This window comes from Schistosoma mansoni, chromosome 4 (genome assembly GCF_000237925.1).
Source record: "Schistosoma mansoni strain Puerto Rico chromosome 4, complete genome".
Taxonomy (NCBI): Eukaryota; Metazoa; Platyhelminthes; class Trematoda; order Strigeidida; family Schistosomatidae; genus Schistosoma; species Schistosoma mansoni.
The window spans coordinates 14,585,023-14,605,006 of record NC_031498.1 but is presented as its reverse complement, the minus strand read 5'-3'; the positions used below and the strand labels follow the sequence as shown (position 1 = coordinate 14,605,006).

The following is a 19,984-nucleotide window of genomic DNA, read 5'->3' as shown; positions in this document are numbered from 1 at the left end:
GGTGATCTATCATCCACCTAAAATGATGTCTTCCACGTTGAGGCAGTCCGTACTAACACTAGTTATAATGCCTTCGTATCCAGACAGGCCATATGATGTCAGGACAGCATAGATGTTCGATCTTACGAAAACCGCATGGGGAATGAAAACACTTTAACATGAAATTTTTCAGTATCTCTTGTCAATCAAATAAGGCTAAGCCAGAAAAACAGCGCTGAGTTCACTCATGGGTTTATGATTGGGAGTATATATGGTCTTAAACAATAAAATGAACAATTTGTTTAAAATAGACGATGGAAGTCCAGATTAAAAGGTATATAGATTCCTTCTTGATAGCGTATAACGCATGAATCCAAGAGTTTGCTAATCTCAAGTAAATTATTTTACAAAAAGTTTGGATTGGTAATTCTGAAGCAATTTTTGAATAGTTTAATGGTGGGACCTAAAGCCCAACTTATGACAGATTTATTAGATCCTGTTCACAAAATGGAAGCGAAGTGTTTCCTCCTTCATTTCAGAAGATTAAGGACAGTCTGAAGCTTATTCGAAGAGAGGTCATGGAATCAGATTGTAAACAAAAATCTAAGAGCCATGAGGAATTTCCTAAATCACTAGCTTTTTATTTTTCGGGATACATGTGGCGCAGAGGTAATTTTTAAACGACTTACAGCATCCTAAACATTTCAAGAAATCCCCTGATATGTCCATTTAAGTTCAGTTTAACACGAAAGTTGGGGTAGCACTCGAAAATTGCAAAAAAGCTGCGATATAGTAGACTACTAGCATGCTTTTCACTCTCAGTAACTAATCAATTCTTGATATGCTACACCAGATGAATTATTTCAAGCATCTCTCACAGAGCCATTCAAGTGGAAACTCACTATAATTTGAGCGCCCGGAATATTGTATTATAATAATTTTATAGTACTACTTTCACTTATATTTGTTTCGTTTACTTTAATCTCCATCTGGAGGCACCGACGATTCATTTTAATAAGGCAGAGAAGCCCGTTAGGCGAAAGTGTCAATTCCGTTTACAACCATTAGTGCCAACCAGTGAAACGTTTTATGAAATTCTTAGTTCAATTGGTCCTTGATTTCATACTATCTTTTCTAGTTGTGACTGTCAAAATACCTCAGTCGCGTGCTACTGCTTTCACTCTTAAGTGTAGGCAAATTCAACGTGCCCGTTGAATAGCTGAATCACTTTTTCGACTGTCGTTTTCTTTATTAGTTCCCGTCACGACTGTTGCTCTGTACGCTCCGTCAGCATCCAAAATGTTTTCGGGCGAGGCAAGAACCACTTCATAGTGCGAACCTGATATTACTATTGTTATTAAACTTTTGGTTTAAAGACTAGGCACAAAAGCATATTGAAACTGACTATCCCACTTGCGGACTGTCAAGAACAAGGAAAGAAGAGATAAGGATTACTCACTCCGAAAACCTTTTGCAAGTAGGTTTCTTTGTCCATTCACATAAGGCTAATCCAAACGGACAGGACAAGAAAGCCCAACTGCCTTAATACTAACGCTGCAAATTTATCGAGCAAAATAGACGAGTTGTGTGACGTAAGTACCTCTAATAATACTCAACCGAAAGGAATATCTAAGGTATGGGCATCTCAAATTACGGATCAGGAGCGAACTACAAAAAGTACTTTTCAAGGAAACCTTAGAGGTCATTCATTGGAAACTTGATATATTCTGAAAGACTTAAGTCAGTATGCCACTATAATTTACGAATATTTCCTCTTTGTTTTGCGAATATACTCAAGCTCCTTCCTGAAGAGAAAGGTTCTTTTTTTCATTCAGAACCATTTGAATCATGTGAAGGAATTTTGTTCTATGTTCTATTCTTGATGTGGACCTCAAATTTAGTTTTTCGCCAAGGTCGCGGTCTTGTGCGCTTCGAAGCCTTTCTGCGTGAGGTTTTACTATGCCAGAGGTTACTCATCAAGATAACGACAAGAAGACAAAGAAAGAACTCAGAAAATTGCAACGTGATGTAGGTAAATCCAAGGTTCAGGAGGCAGAGGCTGGTCAGGTGAATTCCATTAATTTCTAATAACGGAACATTCGGTATGTAGAAAGCTGTAGTTACGCTCATTGGGGAAAATGGGATACTTGCTGCAACAGATGCATATGGTGTTCTCCCACTGTGCCAGTCACAGTTTACTGAAGGTCCTAAATACACTGAACTGAGAGATTTGTCAAATGAGTCAAATATCAATCAAAATGTGTGGGTTCGTGGGCGTCTTCATAGAAGTCGAATGAAAGGAAAACTATGTTTCTTTATACTACGTTTACAAGACTATAGAATACAAAACGTACTTTCTGTTGGGGAACAGACTCCAAAAGAAATGTTGGCATTCGTTTCCAGGTAACTTGTTATATAGATACTAGGGCTTTTCGTATGACTTCTGAAACCTTCCTACCCGTTTTTCTATTAGTCTTAATAGGCATATATATATACCTTAATGCGCTCTCAACTGCACATCTGATGACTGTGAAGACCTAATCTTACTCCTACAATGATAACTGATGGGTATTTGTTGTCTTCTAGTTGAATGAATGAGCTAAGATGTTGTTATGGGCTTTTAGCAAGTTTCTTAAGCTCACAGTTAGTTCAGCCTTACTCGTGTATAGTATTTTCGTGATTTGTTGTCGCAACGTGAAATACGTAATGCATAGATTAATTTATTGGAAACGTGTTAGTCAGTCAGCTACAACGTGGGTCCAGGCAAATGTATGTGTCGTTCCAAGTTACTATACTTCATTAGCACAAAAAGGATGAATACCAAATTCATAGGAGCAATTAATTCGCTAGTAGTAAAAAAAGATTTCAAATAAGGATGTGATAAGGAGAAAGAATTAGTTCGTAGAAAGTTATGGTAATCTCAACCTTGTTGTTTAAGAAAAAACTAAGAGTATACACTTACGCCATTGTGATCGATTCTGAGCCATGTCACCCAGAGTCTCCGACCATCGGTAACGATAGTCGCGCGGACGACAACTTAGTAGTCTGCATCTACCAAAATGGCTCAGACTAGGAGTTAGTGACTTCATGAACTGATTCCACGTCTTGGTTTGGCCGCCTCCAGCTTTCATCCGTCTGCAATACTAGTCAGCATTGCGCGTCTTGGTTGGGCATGCGTAATATGTGGCTCGACCATCTCAGTCGATGTAAATTCACAACCTCGTCAACTGATTTACCATCATTCCCTAACACTGCGTCTAATCTCACTATTACTTACCTGGTGATTCCAGCAGATGCGAACGATATTTCTAAGACATCTGTGATCAAATACTATTGACTTGCGAATATCCTCTACCCTTAATGGCCACGTTCCATAGGCGTGTTAGTGGGATATAGATTGGATTAAGCATGTTTTATGCATGATGGTGTTGCTGCGCGCTGATTGGTTAATTTTAAACCGATCAGCCCGGGCGTATTATTGCAGAAAAATCTATAAGCTTCTTATGCATATACTATAAATATATGAACTATATTTAAACTATTGATTGCTGATTGCTGTTCACTTATTATTATTATTATTTTGAATACAATTTGATTCCTGTTCAACGTGTTCTGATTTTGGGGTCTTGTCGAGTGTCATCGTATAAGAATACTAAGCAATAGGAATAGCTGGGTCGTTTATATAGCAACAATCACAAATATAACAGTGGCGACGGGGAAAAAGGAAAATTCATTCAAAATGCCTATATCAGATGACCAGCTCAGCCGAATATTACAGCAACAGCAAGCACAACTTGACGCACAAATGCACTTGTTAGAAACTCTGACGCAACAGCTTAACATACACTACTCGAGTTCACATGCTACTACAAGTACTTCTTCTTGTGATGCAGTTGCCAGCAGCATCCCAGAATTCTATTATGACCCCGAATGTGGCAATACCTTTCTCACGTGGTTCAAGCGTTGGGAAGACACATTTAGAATAGAGTCCTGTAATCAAGACGACGCATGGAAGACTCGACTGTTGATGCGCAAGTTGGGAAGTCATGAACATGCACGTTATGCTGATCATATATTACCAAAGTTACCTCGAGAGCTCAGTTTCGAGGAGACAGTATCTCAGCTGTCAGAAATATTCGGTGAATCTTCCTCATTGTTTAGTATTCGCTACCAGTGTCTTAATTTGGTGAAACGAGAAGCCGATGAATATGGTGTTCTAGCAGACATCGTCAACAGAGAATGTGAAAAGTTCAAGTTACGCTCGTTGACTGAAGATCAATTTAAATGCCTTATATTCATCAAAGCTCTCCAGTCACCACAAGATGCTGAGATTAGAACCAGACTTCTAACTCGTTTGGATCAAGATCCTAACATCACACTCAGAACGTTAACAGATGAGTGTAAGCGGCTACAGAACATCAGACACGACAATCAGTTAATTGAACAGGTAAATTCTAATTTAACCTGCAGTAGTGTAAATGCTATGACTAGGTTAAAAAGTCAGAAGCCCAATAAAACTCATAACAAACCAACGGATGCCTGTTGGTTATGCGGCGATTGGCATTATGTACGGTTCTGTCCATTTAAGAAGCATAAGTGTCAGGTGTGCAACAGACGTGGACATAAAGAAGGCCATTGTCCACCGAATCGTACGTCCCAGCCCAAGAAGAAGTATAAACGTCTTTCACGTGTGGTGAAATCAGCTGAGTCTAAATCTCTTTCTCTGATAGCAGCTTTTCAAACAGACTATGACATTCGGAGAAAGTATGTTACTATCCAGATTAATGGTATAGCGGTTCGTCTTCAAATTGACACAGCATCCGATATTACTCTAGTGTCTAGAGAGACTTATAACTTGCTGGGAAAGCCGCCAATGAAGCTATCCAAGAAAACGGCTAAAAACGCATCTGGAGGTGTACTGAAACTAGTTGGTGAATTACAATGTGAATTTTCCTTCAATGGAAATAGCTGTAAAGGAGTATGCTATCTAACAGAACGACCAAACCTTGATCTACTTGGTCTAGATATGTTAGAAAAGCTTGGATTAATGGATATACCCATCAACAGCGTGTGTAACGTGTCGTGTCCATCATTAGACACCACTTCATATGCAAAAAAGACAGGTAAAAAGGTTCCAGAAATACGGAGTGTAGCAGCAGCGGCAATTCGAAACACTCCAGTGTCGTCAGGTGAAGTCAGAAAAGACTTTTCAGCATTTTGTCAGCAGAACGGAATCAGGCACATCCGAACACCTCCATTCCATCCGCAATCGAATGGCCAGGTAGAACGTTTTGTTGGTACGTTCAAAAATGCTCTAAAAAAATCAAGAGGGGAGGGGGACACCGAAGAGATCTTAGAGAGGTTCTTGTTCATACACCGTTCGACACCGAACCCGCAGACAACAAATGGAGTCTCCCCAGCGGAAGCGTTACTTGGCAGAAAAATACGTACACATTTTGAGAGCATTCGTCCGACTCCAGCTCTTAAGCCACAACGAAACGTGATGATGGAGAAACAGTACAATAGTCATCATGGGGCACAAAAACGATTGTTCAGTGTGGGTCAAAAGGTACTTGCTATGGACTATCGAGGAAAACATCCTACATGGATAGCTGGTCGAATCGTTCAAAAGAAAGGAAATGTGGTTTACGAGGTGTCCGTTGGTTCAGAAATCTGGGTGCGTCACGCTAACTAAATGAAATCAACCTCGATCTCCAACAACGAAACGCAGCATAGATTACCTCTTGATGTTCTGCTAGACACCTTTGAGATCAAAACACCTGAAACAGACAGGACAGTCAAGGTGCAAACGAAGGATGATACAACGTCCTTATTACCTAGAAGATGGACTAACCGGAAGCGCAAACCAGTAAAGCGGTTGCAGTTGGACCTTAACACCAGATCCTACGAATCTGCTCAAGGGGGAGGTGTTAGTGGGATATAGATTGGATTAAGCATGTTTTATGCATGATGGTGTTGCTGCGCGCTGATTGGTTAATTTTAAACCGATCAGCCCGGGCGTATTATTGCAGAAAAATCTATAAGCTTCTTATGCATATACTATAAATATATGAACTATATTTAAACTATTGATTGCTGATTGCTGTTCACTTATTATTATTATTATTTTTGAATACAATTTGATTCCTGTTCAACGTGTTCTGATTTTGGGGTCTTGTCGAGTGTCATCGTATAAGAATACTAAGCAATAGGAATAGCTGGGTCGTTTATATAGCAAAAATACAATTATAACAAGACGTAAAGTAAAACAAAACGAACTGCTGAGGATTATGCTCGTCCTTTGATATACGGATATCCTGCCTTCGCTATAGGTGACGTAAGTTGACGAAAGCCAAACGAGCTTTCTAAATCTGTGCAGAGATCTCGTCAGACACCAAGATAAGTGAAGTTTTAGATGCATTCGACTAATTCACTCCTTATCCTTAGTTCAAGTGTTAATATAGACCAGTCCTGAAGCAACAAGTTACATTTAGAGGTGGAGAAACACCCCGAACATCCTGGTATTGTTGCTCAGTGCTACCAAACGACTCTGCATTTTATCAGCGTCTTTATATCAGAAACATGAATCAAACAGATATACGTCATTTCATGTGCAAGTTTTACACTCGTAACCGTGTAACAAACTGAATATTTGTGATGATGTATATTGTTATGTTATAAATGGTACTCTTCGACAGTGAGTACAACGACTAGTAAGACCCTATATAGATTAACACTGCTGTTGAATAACTGTTCGATTGGTTATTCCATCAAGTTCAGGTAGTATAAGTATGAAACCAATTAACGAACTTCCTATGATGTAGACGCTTGATGAGTCATAGAACAGGGAAAGTTCAGTTCTTTGTTGTCTGACTTTTGTTTTTGAGAAAACCGTATTTTGTATTCAAGTATGTAGTAAGTAGCCGGTCAAGGATTGCTAGTACCATTTAGTTCTCATCACAACCTTATGGCCTCACTACACTCTTTCTACACTGTTAACCACGCAAAACTATGGATAACGTTATGTTTTATGTCATCCTCCTTGACTTTTCATGGTAGTAACAGGAATATACTGTGGAAAATCACATAACGTCCTGAGCTCATAATGTAATTTGTGACAAAAATTGGTTGAAACAAAGTAACAGTATATCACACCACGTTGTCATTAAAATCCCTTGTAACATAGTGGTCTTTAATGTCATCCATTTCTTCTAATCTATCGTTGTCTATTGGTCCCTCTTTTTTTGATAAAGCATTTCTAAAGAATCGATCATCGATGTTTTTGGGCGAGTTCTAAAAAGCCCTGTTCTCATTGAGGGTTGCAATCCAGATACCATTGAAATCCACTGTGAAAAAGTGTTTGTTGTAAGCGCTGCTCTTCCAACTTTACCTCTACAAATTGAAGATGCAATGAGACCTGATGATGACGAAACGGTTGGTTGCGTAATTTATTTATTCATTTTTTTCGTATAAACTCATAATTGAAACTCGACTAAACTAAATACTTCTAAATTTTTAGTCTGTAATTTTAAAGGTTTTGAAATGTGGCTGCTTGTTTTTGATGTAAATCTAATTGCAAATATTGTATTTCAAGCTCTTAGTTTCGAGGGATTAGTCATTTTTCAGGTAGTTGTTGCGAAATTTTACTACTTAAGAACTCTCAAGCTGTAAATCTCAGTCCCTTGGGAATAGAAGCTTCAGTCATTTCCACGAGTAAATTCAGACATTTTAGGTTTCAGTTCGGAATTGTACCCTAGAGATCTTTTCCCACAAAGCCTTTATTACGTAACTTTTCATGGTTCCATGGTTTTCAGTAGCTTTTTAAATGATATTTTTCGACGGAGAAACTTCCAAGTACAGTATACTATTGTTTATTCAAAGGATTAAGAAATACATGCTTGTCAGGTGTGGATAATTATATGTGGGAATGTGTTAGTGGATAAGTTATCTGCGTACATTGCAAATCGAATTGCCCACTTTTCCGAAAATTCAAGTGATGTTTATTTACACTTGTTAGTATTAAGCCTGAAATTTTATTGTTCAGAACCAAATGTTATATTTTAAGTTTTCGCTTCAATTTCAGACTTTGAGTCGAGTCAATCAAGATACTCGTTTAGATAATAGATGCATTGATTTGAGGACTCCGGTGAATCAAGCTATTTATCGGATTGAAGCTGGTGTAGTCAAATTTTTTATGGAATACCTTACCAATGCTGGGTTTGTGAATATCCATACTCCAAAAATGATTTCAGCAGCTTCCGAAGGAGGTGCAAATGTTTTCAGAGTGTCCTACTTTTCTGGTAGTGCCTATTTGGCCCAGTCACCTCAGCTATATAAACAAATGGCCATAGCGGCTGACTTTGAAAGGGTACGTTTCTTCTGTGAGTTCACTCACACGTAAGTCTTAGATTGCATGTATATAAAATTTGAATTGCAAATCAGCTATAATACACACACTTGGCTACACTTAATGTGTAATATCAGATGAGAGTACCTTTATTCCACTGTAGACCAAAGTTGTTGGAGTGAATTTTAACTTGTGACTCAAGTATCGGATTAAATGTCCAGACCTGTACATTAGTCATGTAACCAACCTAAGTACAGTATTATATACCCGGCTACCAAAACAAAGTAGCCTTTGAAGAGTTCAGACCTACTACTTAATGGTTGAAAGACTAGTGCTTTAACCATTAATACTGCTTACACACAGTTTTTTAAAAAGTTTTATCATATATCATAAGGTATGGATTTGTCTTATGGCTTTGTTTTTCCGTATTTTGTCGATAGGTACACAGTGTTTGGTATTATATTCATTTTAAAGATAGCTATAATAACAATATGGTTATTTATTAACCATCTTGTCAAGATAGCAATCTTCTTTTTAACCGAAATTTAAAATCCTAGCGTCAGTATAGTATACAGTGATCCTACCAAATACGCAACCTTCCAAAGTAATTATTGCCATGTCTGGTAAGTACTCAAGCTTATCACCCCAGAGGTTGACATATTGTAAACTTATTCGGGATCATATATACTCGACCGTTGCTGCTACCTTGACGTGGTGGTCGGGCTTGCCTATCGTGATGAATCAATCGAGCTATACTGGCTGGAACAATCGTTCCTCAAGGTCCTACCATGCCAGGCAGGTTGTTTGAAGAGCGGTGAGACTAAAAGCAGCAAACCCAAGGTCCGAAGGCGAAGTCGTACTGCTGACTGTACAGAGGTGTGACAGCAGTAAGGTGTTTCCTTCAGACAACCAGCATGACAGCGATGCTGCCTTCCCACAAGGAGGGGTGGGGTTAGAAAAGGTCGACCCTAAAAATGCACACCTCGCCTTATCCCACGGATATCCGTCTCCGGCGGTAAGGTCCTTTGAAGAACGGAGCTAACACAAAAACTACCCACAAAAAGGTCATGTGTGACCGACCTCAAGCAGTTGTCCCTTGGGCACTGCGGTCACGCTCTCAGGTCATTAAGACCACTTCTAACCCAATTTCCTTTTCAGGTACCCCTAGAGGAACCCTTCCACAGTGTGGGCAACCGGGAAGTGATAACTGCCCTCATACCTCTAACAGCACTCAAGACCACTGTATTCATAATCAATCTCCTTCTTCAATTCCTACTATTCCTTCTACCTTGACTTTCAACACTAAACTTCCTCTTCCGGTTTCCTCCTCAAGTGTCACCATGGCCAACGATTCTAGTGCGCGAAACACTGTCCCAGGTCTACTAAAACCTCGCTCCAAACTACACATTGGAGCCTTCAACGTACGTACTTTAAGTCAAATCGGTCAACAGGCCTCCTTAGCTAAAACCCTAGAATCTCGTACCATTGATGTATGCTGTGTCTCCGAAACACGCATACAGGATCCCAGTGTGGTCATTCACTTGACCTCACCTCGCCAAAATGGACAGCCAACGAAATACACCCTCCGTGTATCTGGCGACCCGTTTGGCTAGTTCTCGTGGACTTGCAGGTGTAGGCATAGCACTAAGTACAAGGGCAGAACAGGCACTACTAGAATGGATCCCCGTTAACAGTCGCCTGTGTGCTGTCCGGCTAAATGGCTCCGTAAGAACTCGGAAGGATAGGGACACACGTTGTTGCCTGCCTACGCTCCCACTGACTGCAACCATGATGAAGTAAAAGATGACTTTTACAGAAAACTCTCTGAGCTTCTTCAGAAAGCTAAGCGCTCAGACATAGTAGTCGTAGCGGGTGACTTTAATGCCCAGGTAGGCAGCTTAAATCAAACAGAAAGACATTTAGGTGGGTGTTTTAGTATTCCGGCTCAACGAACCGATAATGGTGATCGTCTGTTGCAACTGTGCTCAGACAATCGTTTATTTTTAGCAAGCACTAATTTTAAGCATAAGGAGAGACATCGTCTAACATGGCGACCACCTGCACCAAACCAACGATGGACTCAAATAGACCATATTGTCATCAGTCATCGTTGGAGAGGCTCAATAGAAGATTGTCGCTCGTATTGGAATACTTGTTTAGACTCTGATCACGCTTTAATACGAGCGCGCATTTGTCTGCGCCTCAATGGACGCAGGAAAATTACACTAAGAAGACCCATTAGGATTGAACTGGAGGACGAGAAAGCCAAATGCGAATTCCAGAAACAACTGAGTTCACATCTAGGCAGTTCTGTAAACGAGACTGACCCAGATGCTGCTTGGAAAGACATACGAACAGCTGTGGAAACAGCAGTCACATCTATTAGTTATTTAAACCATAGGGCTCCAAAAGACCAGTGGATTTCTTCTAAGTCTATTTCACTGATGGATTCGCGTAAACTCATCCCATCAGGCTCTGAACATGACGAAGAGCGTAAACAAATTAGATCTAGGTTAACTAAAAGTCTAAGGAACGGTCGTGAGCAGTGGTGGGCAACGAAAGTAAAAGAGATGGAAAAGGCAGCGGCTGTAGGCAACACCAGGCAACTATTCAGACTAATAAAAGAAATTGGGATTAAGAAGTCAAGTGTAAGTGAGACAATCTCGGAAAAAGACGGAACCCCTATCTGCTTTCAACCCAAACGTTTAGAACGATGGGCGGAACACTTTAAGGAACAGTTTAGCTGGCCTTTAGCTACTGCACAACTACCCACTATTCCCAGAAAACCTGAATGGAACATTGAAGTAGGCCCCCCGACCCTACTTGAAGTTCAAGAGGCTATAAGTAATCTGAAACAAGGAAGAGCAGCTGGTCCAGATGGATTGGCTCCAGAGGTCTTTAAATATGGTGGTCCAAATTTAGCGACTAGGTTGACTAATATTCTGGCTAAAATCTGGGAGACGGACGTAATCCCATCTGACTGGTCACAATCTCTGATTGTCCCAATATATAAGAAGGGGCCAAAATCATCCTGCGATAACCATAGAGGGATTAGTCTGACTAACATAGTATCTAAAATACTAGCCTCAATAATTATCGGGCGCCTAACTAAGACTCGTGAACTGCAAACACGAGAAAATCAGACTGGCTTCAGACCTGGTCGTGGCTTTATCGACCACATATTCACCATTCGTCAAGTTTTAGAGCACAGACACGCTTATCGGCGTCCGACAATGATAGTTTTTCTTGACTTGAAAGCAGCATTTGACTCTGTAGACCGAGAGGCTCTGTGGCAGTGTCTGTCATTGAAAGGTGTACCTGAGAAGTACATAAACCTTTTGAAGGCTCTTTACTTGAACACTATTAGTCGAGTAAGAGCTTATGGCGAACTGTCATATGACTTTACAACCTCAAGTGGTGTCCGTCAAGGCTGTCCACTATCCCCATTTTTGTTTAACTTCATTATAGACCTGTTGCTGGAAATAACACTCTCGTCGACTGAATTTTCAGGAATTGATCTTCTACCAGGAGGTTCACTTATCGACTTAGAATACGCAGATGACATAGTCCTGTTTGGTGAAGACGCTGGCAAAATGCAGAGTCTTCTGTTAGAAGTGAGTAATAACGCCAGGATGTTTGGGATGCGTTTCTCCCCATCCAAATGTAAATTGTTACTCCAGGACTGGCCTGCGTCAACACCCGAACTAAGGATAGGGAGTGAAGTAGTCGAACGCGTCGACAACTTCACTTATCTTGGAAGTCTGATCAGCCCTAATGGGTTGGTGTCTGAGGAAATCTCATTACGGATTCAAAAAGCTCGTTTGACTTTTGCCAACTTACGTCACCTATAGCGAAGACGAGATATCCGTCTATCAATTAAGGGACGAGTATACTGCTCAGCAGTTCGTTCTGTTCTACTTTACGGCTGCGAAACATGGCCATTAAGAATAGAAGATACTCGTAGGTTACTAGTATTTGACCACAGATGCCTTAGAAATGTTGCTCGCATCTGCTGAGATAACCGGGTAAGTAATAGTGAGGTTAGACGCAGGGTATTAGGAAATGATGGTAAATCAGTTGATGAGGTCATGAATCTTCATCGACTGAGATGGTTGGGCCACGTGTTACGTATGCCTGAACATCGATTACCACGACGCGCAATGTTGACTAGTGTAGGGGATGGTTGGAAGAGAGTTAGGGGCGGCCAAACCGAAACGTGGCATCAGTGTTTGAAGCCACTAACTTCTAGTCTGAGCCATGTTGGTAGATGCAGACTACCTGGTTGGGGTCCGCGTGACTATCGTAATAAATGGTTGGAGACTGTGTGTGACATGGCTCAGAATCGATCACAATGGCGTAGGTGTATACACTCTTTATCTTCCCTTAAACCTTGAGATTAAAATTGCTTCATAACTTTTTTCCTTCCTATATTATATCCTTATATACAATCTTTCTTTATATACTACCACCACTACATTAATTACTTCTATGAATCCGGTGTTGATCTTGTTGTGCTAACGAGGTATGACAACTTGGACCGATGTATATATGTGCCTGGTCCTACGTTGTAGCTGACTGACTGACGGGATCATATAAGTTTAGATCCAAAAATGATTTTTTTAATTCTATTTAGCAGTCATTTTATCACCTATCTATCGGAATATGGATCTTTGCTCTTTAGTAATTTCAAGGAGTAGAGTAAGAGTAAGCACAATTAATTACGTTTGATGGTTTTTGTATCAGATTTCATTTTTTTAGCGTTTGGCGTTGCATTTACTCCAGGTTAAGAATTTTATCTCTAATAAAAGGTTAAGTTTCATATTACGAGCCTCTTTTAAGTAAACGAAAAGTGTTTCTTACTTCTAAAAGTAGAATTTCGTCGCTCAACATTTGGGAATCATATTTTGTATGGGTTTTACTGCTTAAAACTTCATTTACGGTAGAAAAACTTTTTCGAGAATTGTGAGAAGCTTTGTTTATCGAAACTCCGTTGTATTAGTGAAATCTCTTTCTGGTCATTTGAATTCCACTACAACACTAAGTAAATGTTTTCCAAAGAGGATACTCATTAAGTCACTATAAGTCTAACGTCTTCTGTAGAGAACTTTTGGTTTAATAGTTATATGTACACAAACTTGCCTTGTCGGTATTTTGACTTTCAAGTTTAATTGGTCTGTTTTAGTGTTTGTAAGTGTACGTGAAGATATATATATATATATATATATATATATATTCAATTTTTTGTATTATTCTTTTCACGGATATCTAGGAAGAGCCAGAAAACAGTATATCACCGTAGTTATTGAGGAAGTAAAGGATTGATGAAAAACTGATAACTAAACATATTCACAATCAGTCATATTACCATATCAATATGTAAACTTAAAATCCATTCGTAGGGGAATCAATCCTCTAAAGTTCTCTGACCTATAAATCTCCGCAAGTAGTTAAGCCTTTTATCTGTTTAAAAGTAGTATTTTTACAACGCACTTCGTATTATGTACGTGTTTGTCATCCATTAGGGAGTGTTTCCAATTTCAATACTCTAAAAATGTTCCTGTGTTTCGATCGGGTTTGTTGTTTTTGCTTATTTTGGTTTACAAATAGTATAGAAAGGTTTAAATTGAAGCCAATCGTTTGTGATTGGCATTATAACTATGTGTACGGTTGTTTAGCAGCTCATAGATTAGACTAACATTATATATCTCTAGTAGTTTACAGTTGTGTATATCTTGTCTTAATTACAAAATGAATTATTCATTTCCTTTTTTACGAAGGTCTTTACCATAGGCTCAGTCTTTCGTGCTGAAGATTCTAACACACATCGACATCTTACAGAATTTGTTGGTTTAGACATAGAGATGGCCTTCAAAAACCATTATCATGAGGTGGTCGATCTTATCGCAGATATGTTTGTTCATATGTTCAAAGGGTTGCAACGCGAGTAAGAACCGTTATATCTTTCTCACACTGTTTTTCTCTCGGTAATCGTGCGTTGAAAAAAGCTATTTCGTTGAATATCTAGTGTCTTTTCCGTTCGTTTTCTAACACCAATTTCCGAGACTTCTCAGTAGTAGTTACAATGGTAAGCATATTCACTCAGTCATATCTAGAATACACCCTTTAAGACAGAACTTGGCCTATTTATAATTTGTCAATTGTATTGTCACTTTTTCTTTAAACAGAAAAGCTCCTTATTTCAAAATTAAATACCTTATGTTCTGGATCAATAAATTTTCACCTATCGTTTTCTAATATATGATCTGGGAGCATACAGATCAAAATATAGCATCGGTCCGTAAAGTTATTTATCCATGAGGACGGGTGCAGACATTCTGTTTTGGACCCACGCAATACTCATAAGTTATAGTTACAAATGTCACGTGACATGACGTTTATTCCACCACAGTGGTTCAGCTGCATTAGATATGTATCTTCTAAATCTTAAGTGTCGTTCCCAAATTTTCACTCTTCGAGCTCGTTTGCTCCTTTCAAACTGTATTCCTCATGTTTGGATTCTCATTATAGTTTATATTATTTCCATTTCTATGTTTCTCGTGTTGTTGATTTGATATATTACTGAAGTAAGGTGTGACAGTTTAAGCTAATGTACTCTCATTTATTTATTTATTTAAACACATAAATATTGGTAAAAGGGGGCGCCAGATATATATGCGCCGCGCAACTCTCATTTTAGGTTCTACGTTGATCAGTGGTAATGTAAGCTAACCCACATACATGTTAATTTCGTCAGTTTTGTCGAAGTTTTCATCGTTTAAATTCATCATGTAATAAAGTTGTAAATACCATCTATCGTTCATCCAATGTGAGGTTTTTAAAATTAACTCTTCTCACATTTGATTATTTTGTCTCTAACTTTGATTGTGTATTGTATTTCTTCTGAAAAATTGTAGATATCAAACTGAAATCCAAATCATATGTCAACAATATCATTCAGAACCTTTTGAATTCCTTCAACCTACGTATGTTTACCGTCATAGACTATAAATACACTTTGCTTCCAATTGCTATTTTTATAACAAATTACTGTTTTCTGAAGCAGAAAAATCAGTTATATGATTGGACTCACTTTAAATAGAATTAGCCGTGTATTTTCGTAAACATTCATCTTTTCCTATGTGTCCATTTAAAGGTTACGCTTACAATATCGTGATGCTATTCGAATGTTACAAGATGCTGGTTGGGAAATTGGAGAATTAGATGATTTAAATACACCTGCTGAAAAGTTTCTTGGAAAATTGATCAAGGAAAAGTATCATACAGACTTTTATATTCTTGATAAGTTCCCGCTTGATATTCGCGCTTTCTATACCATGCCGCATCCTACTGATAAGGTACGCCTTTTTATATCAAGTAGCGATTAATTTAAAATCTTTTTGATTATTCTTTAGTAACATAGTAAATCATAAATAAAAACACTCCAAGTTTTCTGATTTGTATTGATTATTATATTCAAATATTTGGAAGGACGATACCGAAGAATATGTTCCCTATTAATATTGTATACAGAGTAATTTTTTGGTAGAAATTGCACAGCAATTGTTTAAAACTCAATTAGTCATTTTTAATAACGTGTATTCAAAAGTTTCAGTCTCTCGAATTTATGTGTGGCTTACAAGGTCTTGGATGTGTTTCTATGGTAACATTCTGAATTCACGTTGACAACGCTAATGAAATTAAAGTAGTTCTATCATAAGAGTGACCCATTACAAATCCAAGTGATCATAAATTGTTCTCACTTTGAGGTCCAGTTGACTTTAGTAAACTCGTAGGAGCTAATTTGTTAGTTCACATACTTAATTCTTTTTTGTCAGCTCAAAAGTTGATCGGCACGCTACAATTAAACTAAAGGTTAGATGTATTTCACGAATTCAATGATAAGGCACTATACGCAATCATTATCCTTAATATTATAGTGATTGTAAGTGTAAAAGTTAGGCATAATTTATTCAAAAGGAATTGTAAATAAGGATCCATTTTTCAGTTGATGAGGTCATGAATCTTCATCGACTGAGATGGTTGGGCCACGTGTTACGTATGCCTGAACACCGATTACCACGACGCGCAATGTTGACTAGTGTAGGGGATGGTTGGAAGAGAGTTAGGGGCGGCCAAACCAAAACATGGCATCAGTGTTTGAAGCCACTAACTTCTAGTCTGAGCCATGTTGGCAGATGCAGACTACCTGGTTGGGGTCCGCGTGACTATCGTAATAAATGGTTGGAGACTGTGTGTGACATGGCTCAGAATCGATCACAATGGCGTAGGTGTATACACTCTTTATCTTCCCTTAAACCTTGAGATTAAAATTGCTTCATAACTTTTTTCCTTCCTATATTATATCCTTATATACAATCTTTCTTTATATACTACCACCACTACATTAATTACTTCTATGAATCCGGTGTTGATCTTGTTGTGCTAACGAGGTATGACAACTTGGACCGATGCATATATGTGCCTGGTCCTACGTTGTAGCTGACTGACTGACTGATTCATTTCTATTATTTTATAGCCTTATATAATTGTTACAAAGCTTCAGTCATCTGGAATTATATGTAAGCAATCTAACTAGAAAATTGTTTGAAAAATCACCAATCACTTCACAATAGCTTTTTTCCAAGCATCATATTAGTATATGAAAAACATTATTCCTGTCATTGTTTATCTCAAACAGGGCTATTCTAATTCGTATGATTTTTTCATGCGCGGAGAAGAAATCATGTCTGGGGCACAACGTATTCATGATCCAGTCCTTTTATCGGAACGTGCTACACACCATAAAGTTGGTAAGTTTAATTTTCTTCCTTATTATTCTTAAAGGCATCTTTAACTTAGCATGTTGTCAGTAAACTTGCTATTAAACTACGCTTATAGATTGCACATCTAATGTAGTATCAACATGTAGGCTTAAATATCTTTCGGTGGACTATCACAAGTCAGTGATTCATTTTCGCAACTATCCTGTTTATTTCCTTAGCATTTGTACTCGCAAATTATACATAGCAAAATCACTCGAAAATTAATCTTAATTCTAGGTATGCTATTACACCAAGCCAACTATCATTCCATTTAATCTAGATTCTTTTGCTGATGAACGATGATATGTTAACAAATTCTTTGTTTCATGCTAATATTCTGTGTAAAATTAGTCGCTCATGTGCTGTTAATATCTGGTATTATTGAAATTTACTCTCCAGTTAGGTAGGTTTTGTATATCATTGATGGGAGCGATAAATTTTAGGAATCAAATGGTTATTCAATCACTACCAACTTACCTCTATTAACAATTTAATTACTTGTGAATTCAATCTGTTGAACAGAAAGCTATACTCCTAACACGTGACTAGCATGTTTATAAATTTGTCGACTATCGTGATGATGATATGATAATGTCATACTTCACACCTATTACTCATAGTCATACTAAAATTATGATACTGTATTTACTTTTTATCTCGCAACTTAACATCTGCCCTTTTAATTCCTATTCATAAACATATTCTCACTGCTTTAGACCTACATAAAAACTTCATATCTTTGCATTTACGTTCGATTCAATACTAAAGGTCGTAGGCGAAAAATTAGTTTGTCATCGTCCTCAGAGTTATGACATGTCTGTATGGATTGATTGTAAACTGGTCCGAATGAGTACACTGCACATGTCCACAGTATATTCGTTATAAATAACTGCCTGCTCCCAAGACGTAACTTGTGGTGTTTTGCTCTCGTTGATATTTTATGGTGTCTATTTGATAAAAACGAACCTTGTTGGTGTTTAAATACATGAAAGAACTAAGGATCGCTTTAAGTATGTTTGCACGTCTCATCTGATTACTTGTTTATTGAAAATTATGACCTCTATATCATATTACGTAACTATCCGATGTTTTTCTGTTACAGATCTGGAAAAGATCAAAGCATACATTGACGCTTTTCGTTATGGTTGTCCACCCCATGCCGGTGGCGGGATTGGTAAGTTACTACACCTTCCTAAGATATTCAGTCATTTATACGTAACATTTGTTGTTTCTAATATCGTCCCATTAGCAAAGGAAACCAGTGATAAGGACAGATGTTAGTAGATTTAGTCAGAAGACAAAAAAAACTAAGGGTTCAGTTATACACTGTAAGGTTTCGGGCGTGTACTATCAGTACTGAAGGTAATAATTATAGTCATATGCTAAATTGTTGTTATACACTCATACATGGTGCTTTTGTTTATTTTTCTCATAATTGTTAATCTACTTGGAACTATGCTTTTTAGAAGCTCAACAATACTTACTAGCACCGCCTACACGAGTGTAAACAGGGGGGCAGGAGAGTGTAATAACTCAATGAGTAATTTTTTTCTTAACAACATTTGAAAGTCCGTTTTGTTGATTTATACCATTATGTCATTGTTACTTTGCATATCTCTTTTCCCACAGAATATGTTTATTCCATTTTAATTAGTATTTGTCTTCAATATTGAATTGTAGGTCTTGAGCGAGTGACTATGCTGTTCCTTGGGCTGGATAATATCAGAAAAACATCAATGTTCCCACGTGATCCAAAACGATTGACTCCTTAATTTATTTTGATAAATCTTTAACATAACTCGGTAGCATTGCGTGTTTTGTTTTTATTTCATTGGGGGGTATTGGGGTAATTTAAGTATTTATTAATTCAGTAAAATAGTTGCTGGAGCGCTTAGTATTTTTGTTTGTTATTTTGGTCAGCCTTTCCGTACGTTACTTGTTCCTTTTTGTTTTAGGACATCGAAGAAACGTGTTTACCTAGTTTTTTAGTATCTTATATAAAATTCATTGATCTGTGTTAAACGATTCTTCAACTCTCAGTTTTTTATGTAACATTCTATACATAAAATGTGTAAACCAAGTGATTTGTTCGCAATGATCTTCAGTTTAAAGAGAAATCGTAATTCAGAACTAATTTTAAAGTTATAAAAAAAGTTATTAACATTTCCCCAAATAATATATACTTGTACATAATTGTTTTTCAATTTGTAATAACAATTGTAAGAGTTAGTCAATACTGCTTTCACACCAGCACAACTTCAAATGATTATCAAAGTCGAATCGCTTAACTTTTGTCCTGGGATGTGGAGGAAACATTAAAATGTGTGTTTGTTAGGAACATTTTCAGAACACGTAGAGGGAATACAATTCCACACTCAACTAAAATCACCATAGGGTTTGTTCCACTGGATACATTTTTAACTTAGTATTATTCGATCAACAGCTGTGGTTCACATGTAACATTCTCACTATCAGTTATTCTCCCATTTTATATGTTCTACTGTTTCGGCCAAGTAATATTCCTTTTTATTTGGGTACGTCGCGAATGTGCTGGAATCTCCAATAAAGTGTTTGGAACACTGCTACGGCTGTTCCTAGTTAGTATTTTCGGTTTATGACTCCTAATTTTGTTTAATTGGTTTCATGGCTATCACTGTTCGTTAACCACATTACTAGTTCTGTCGTATGGATTATCATACTTTAATTCACAGCCAAATGATAAAGAGCCACCTTACTGTTGGAAGTATCTTAATCGAAATGTCACCAGATAGAATATTGGGAGGTCGTTCATTGCTTTCTTTTGCTGTAATGTTTCTGTTCGTTTCAGTATGGTGTT

General features: G+C 37.9%; 1 protein-coding gene across 2 annotated transcripts; it reads left to right on the top strand.

Moving 5' to 3' along the window:
• Positions 1–1,902: 1,902 nt before the first annotated feature.
• On the top strand, positions 1,903–18,959 carry Smp_053510.1 (putative aspartyl-tRNA synthetase; the record flags this gene model as incomplete). 2 transcript variants are annotated; one of them, XM_018796924.1, is made up of 10 exons in its annotated part: positions 1,903–2,046; positions 2,090–2,382; positions 7,233–7,413; positions 8,063–8,347; positions 14,104–14,270; positions 15,241–15,309; positions 15,480–15,681; positions 17,025–17,136; positions 18,251–18,322; positions 18,829–18,959. In XM_018796924.1, 10 exons carry the CDS (start codon positions 1,939–1,941, stop codon positions 18,918–18,920), a joined length of 1,581 nt encoding a protein of 526 aa, XP_018652017.1. In that variant the 3' UTR covers positions 18,921–18,959. The 2 variants fall into 2 exon arrangements, with proteins under 2 accessions (XP_018652017.1, XP_018652018.1); XM_018796925.1 differs by having other exon boundaries at positions 1,939–2,046; positions 15,241–15,681.
• Positions 18,960–19,984: the final 1,025 nt, after the last annotated feature.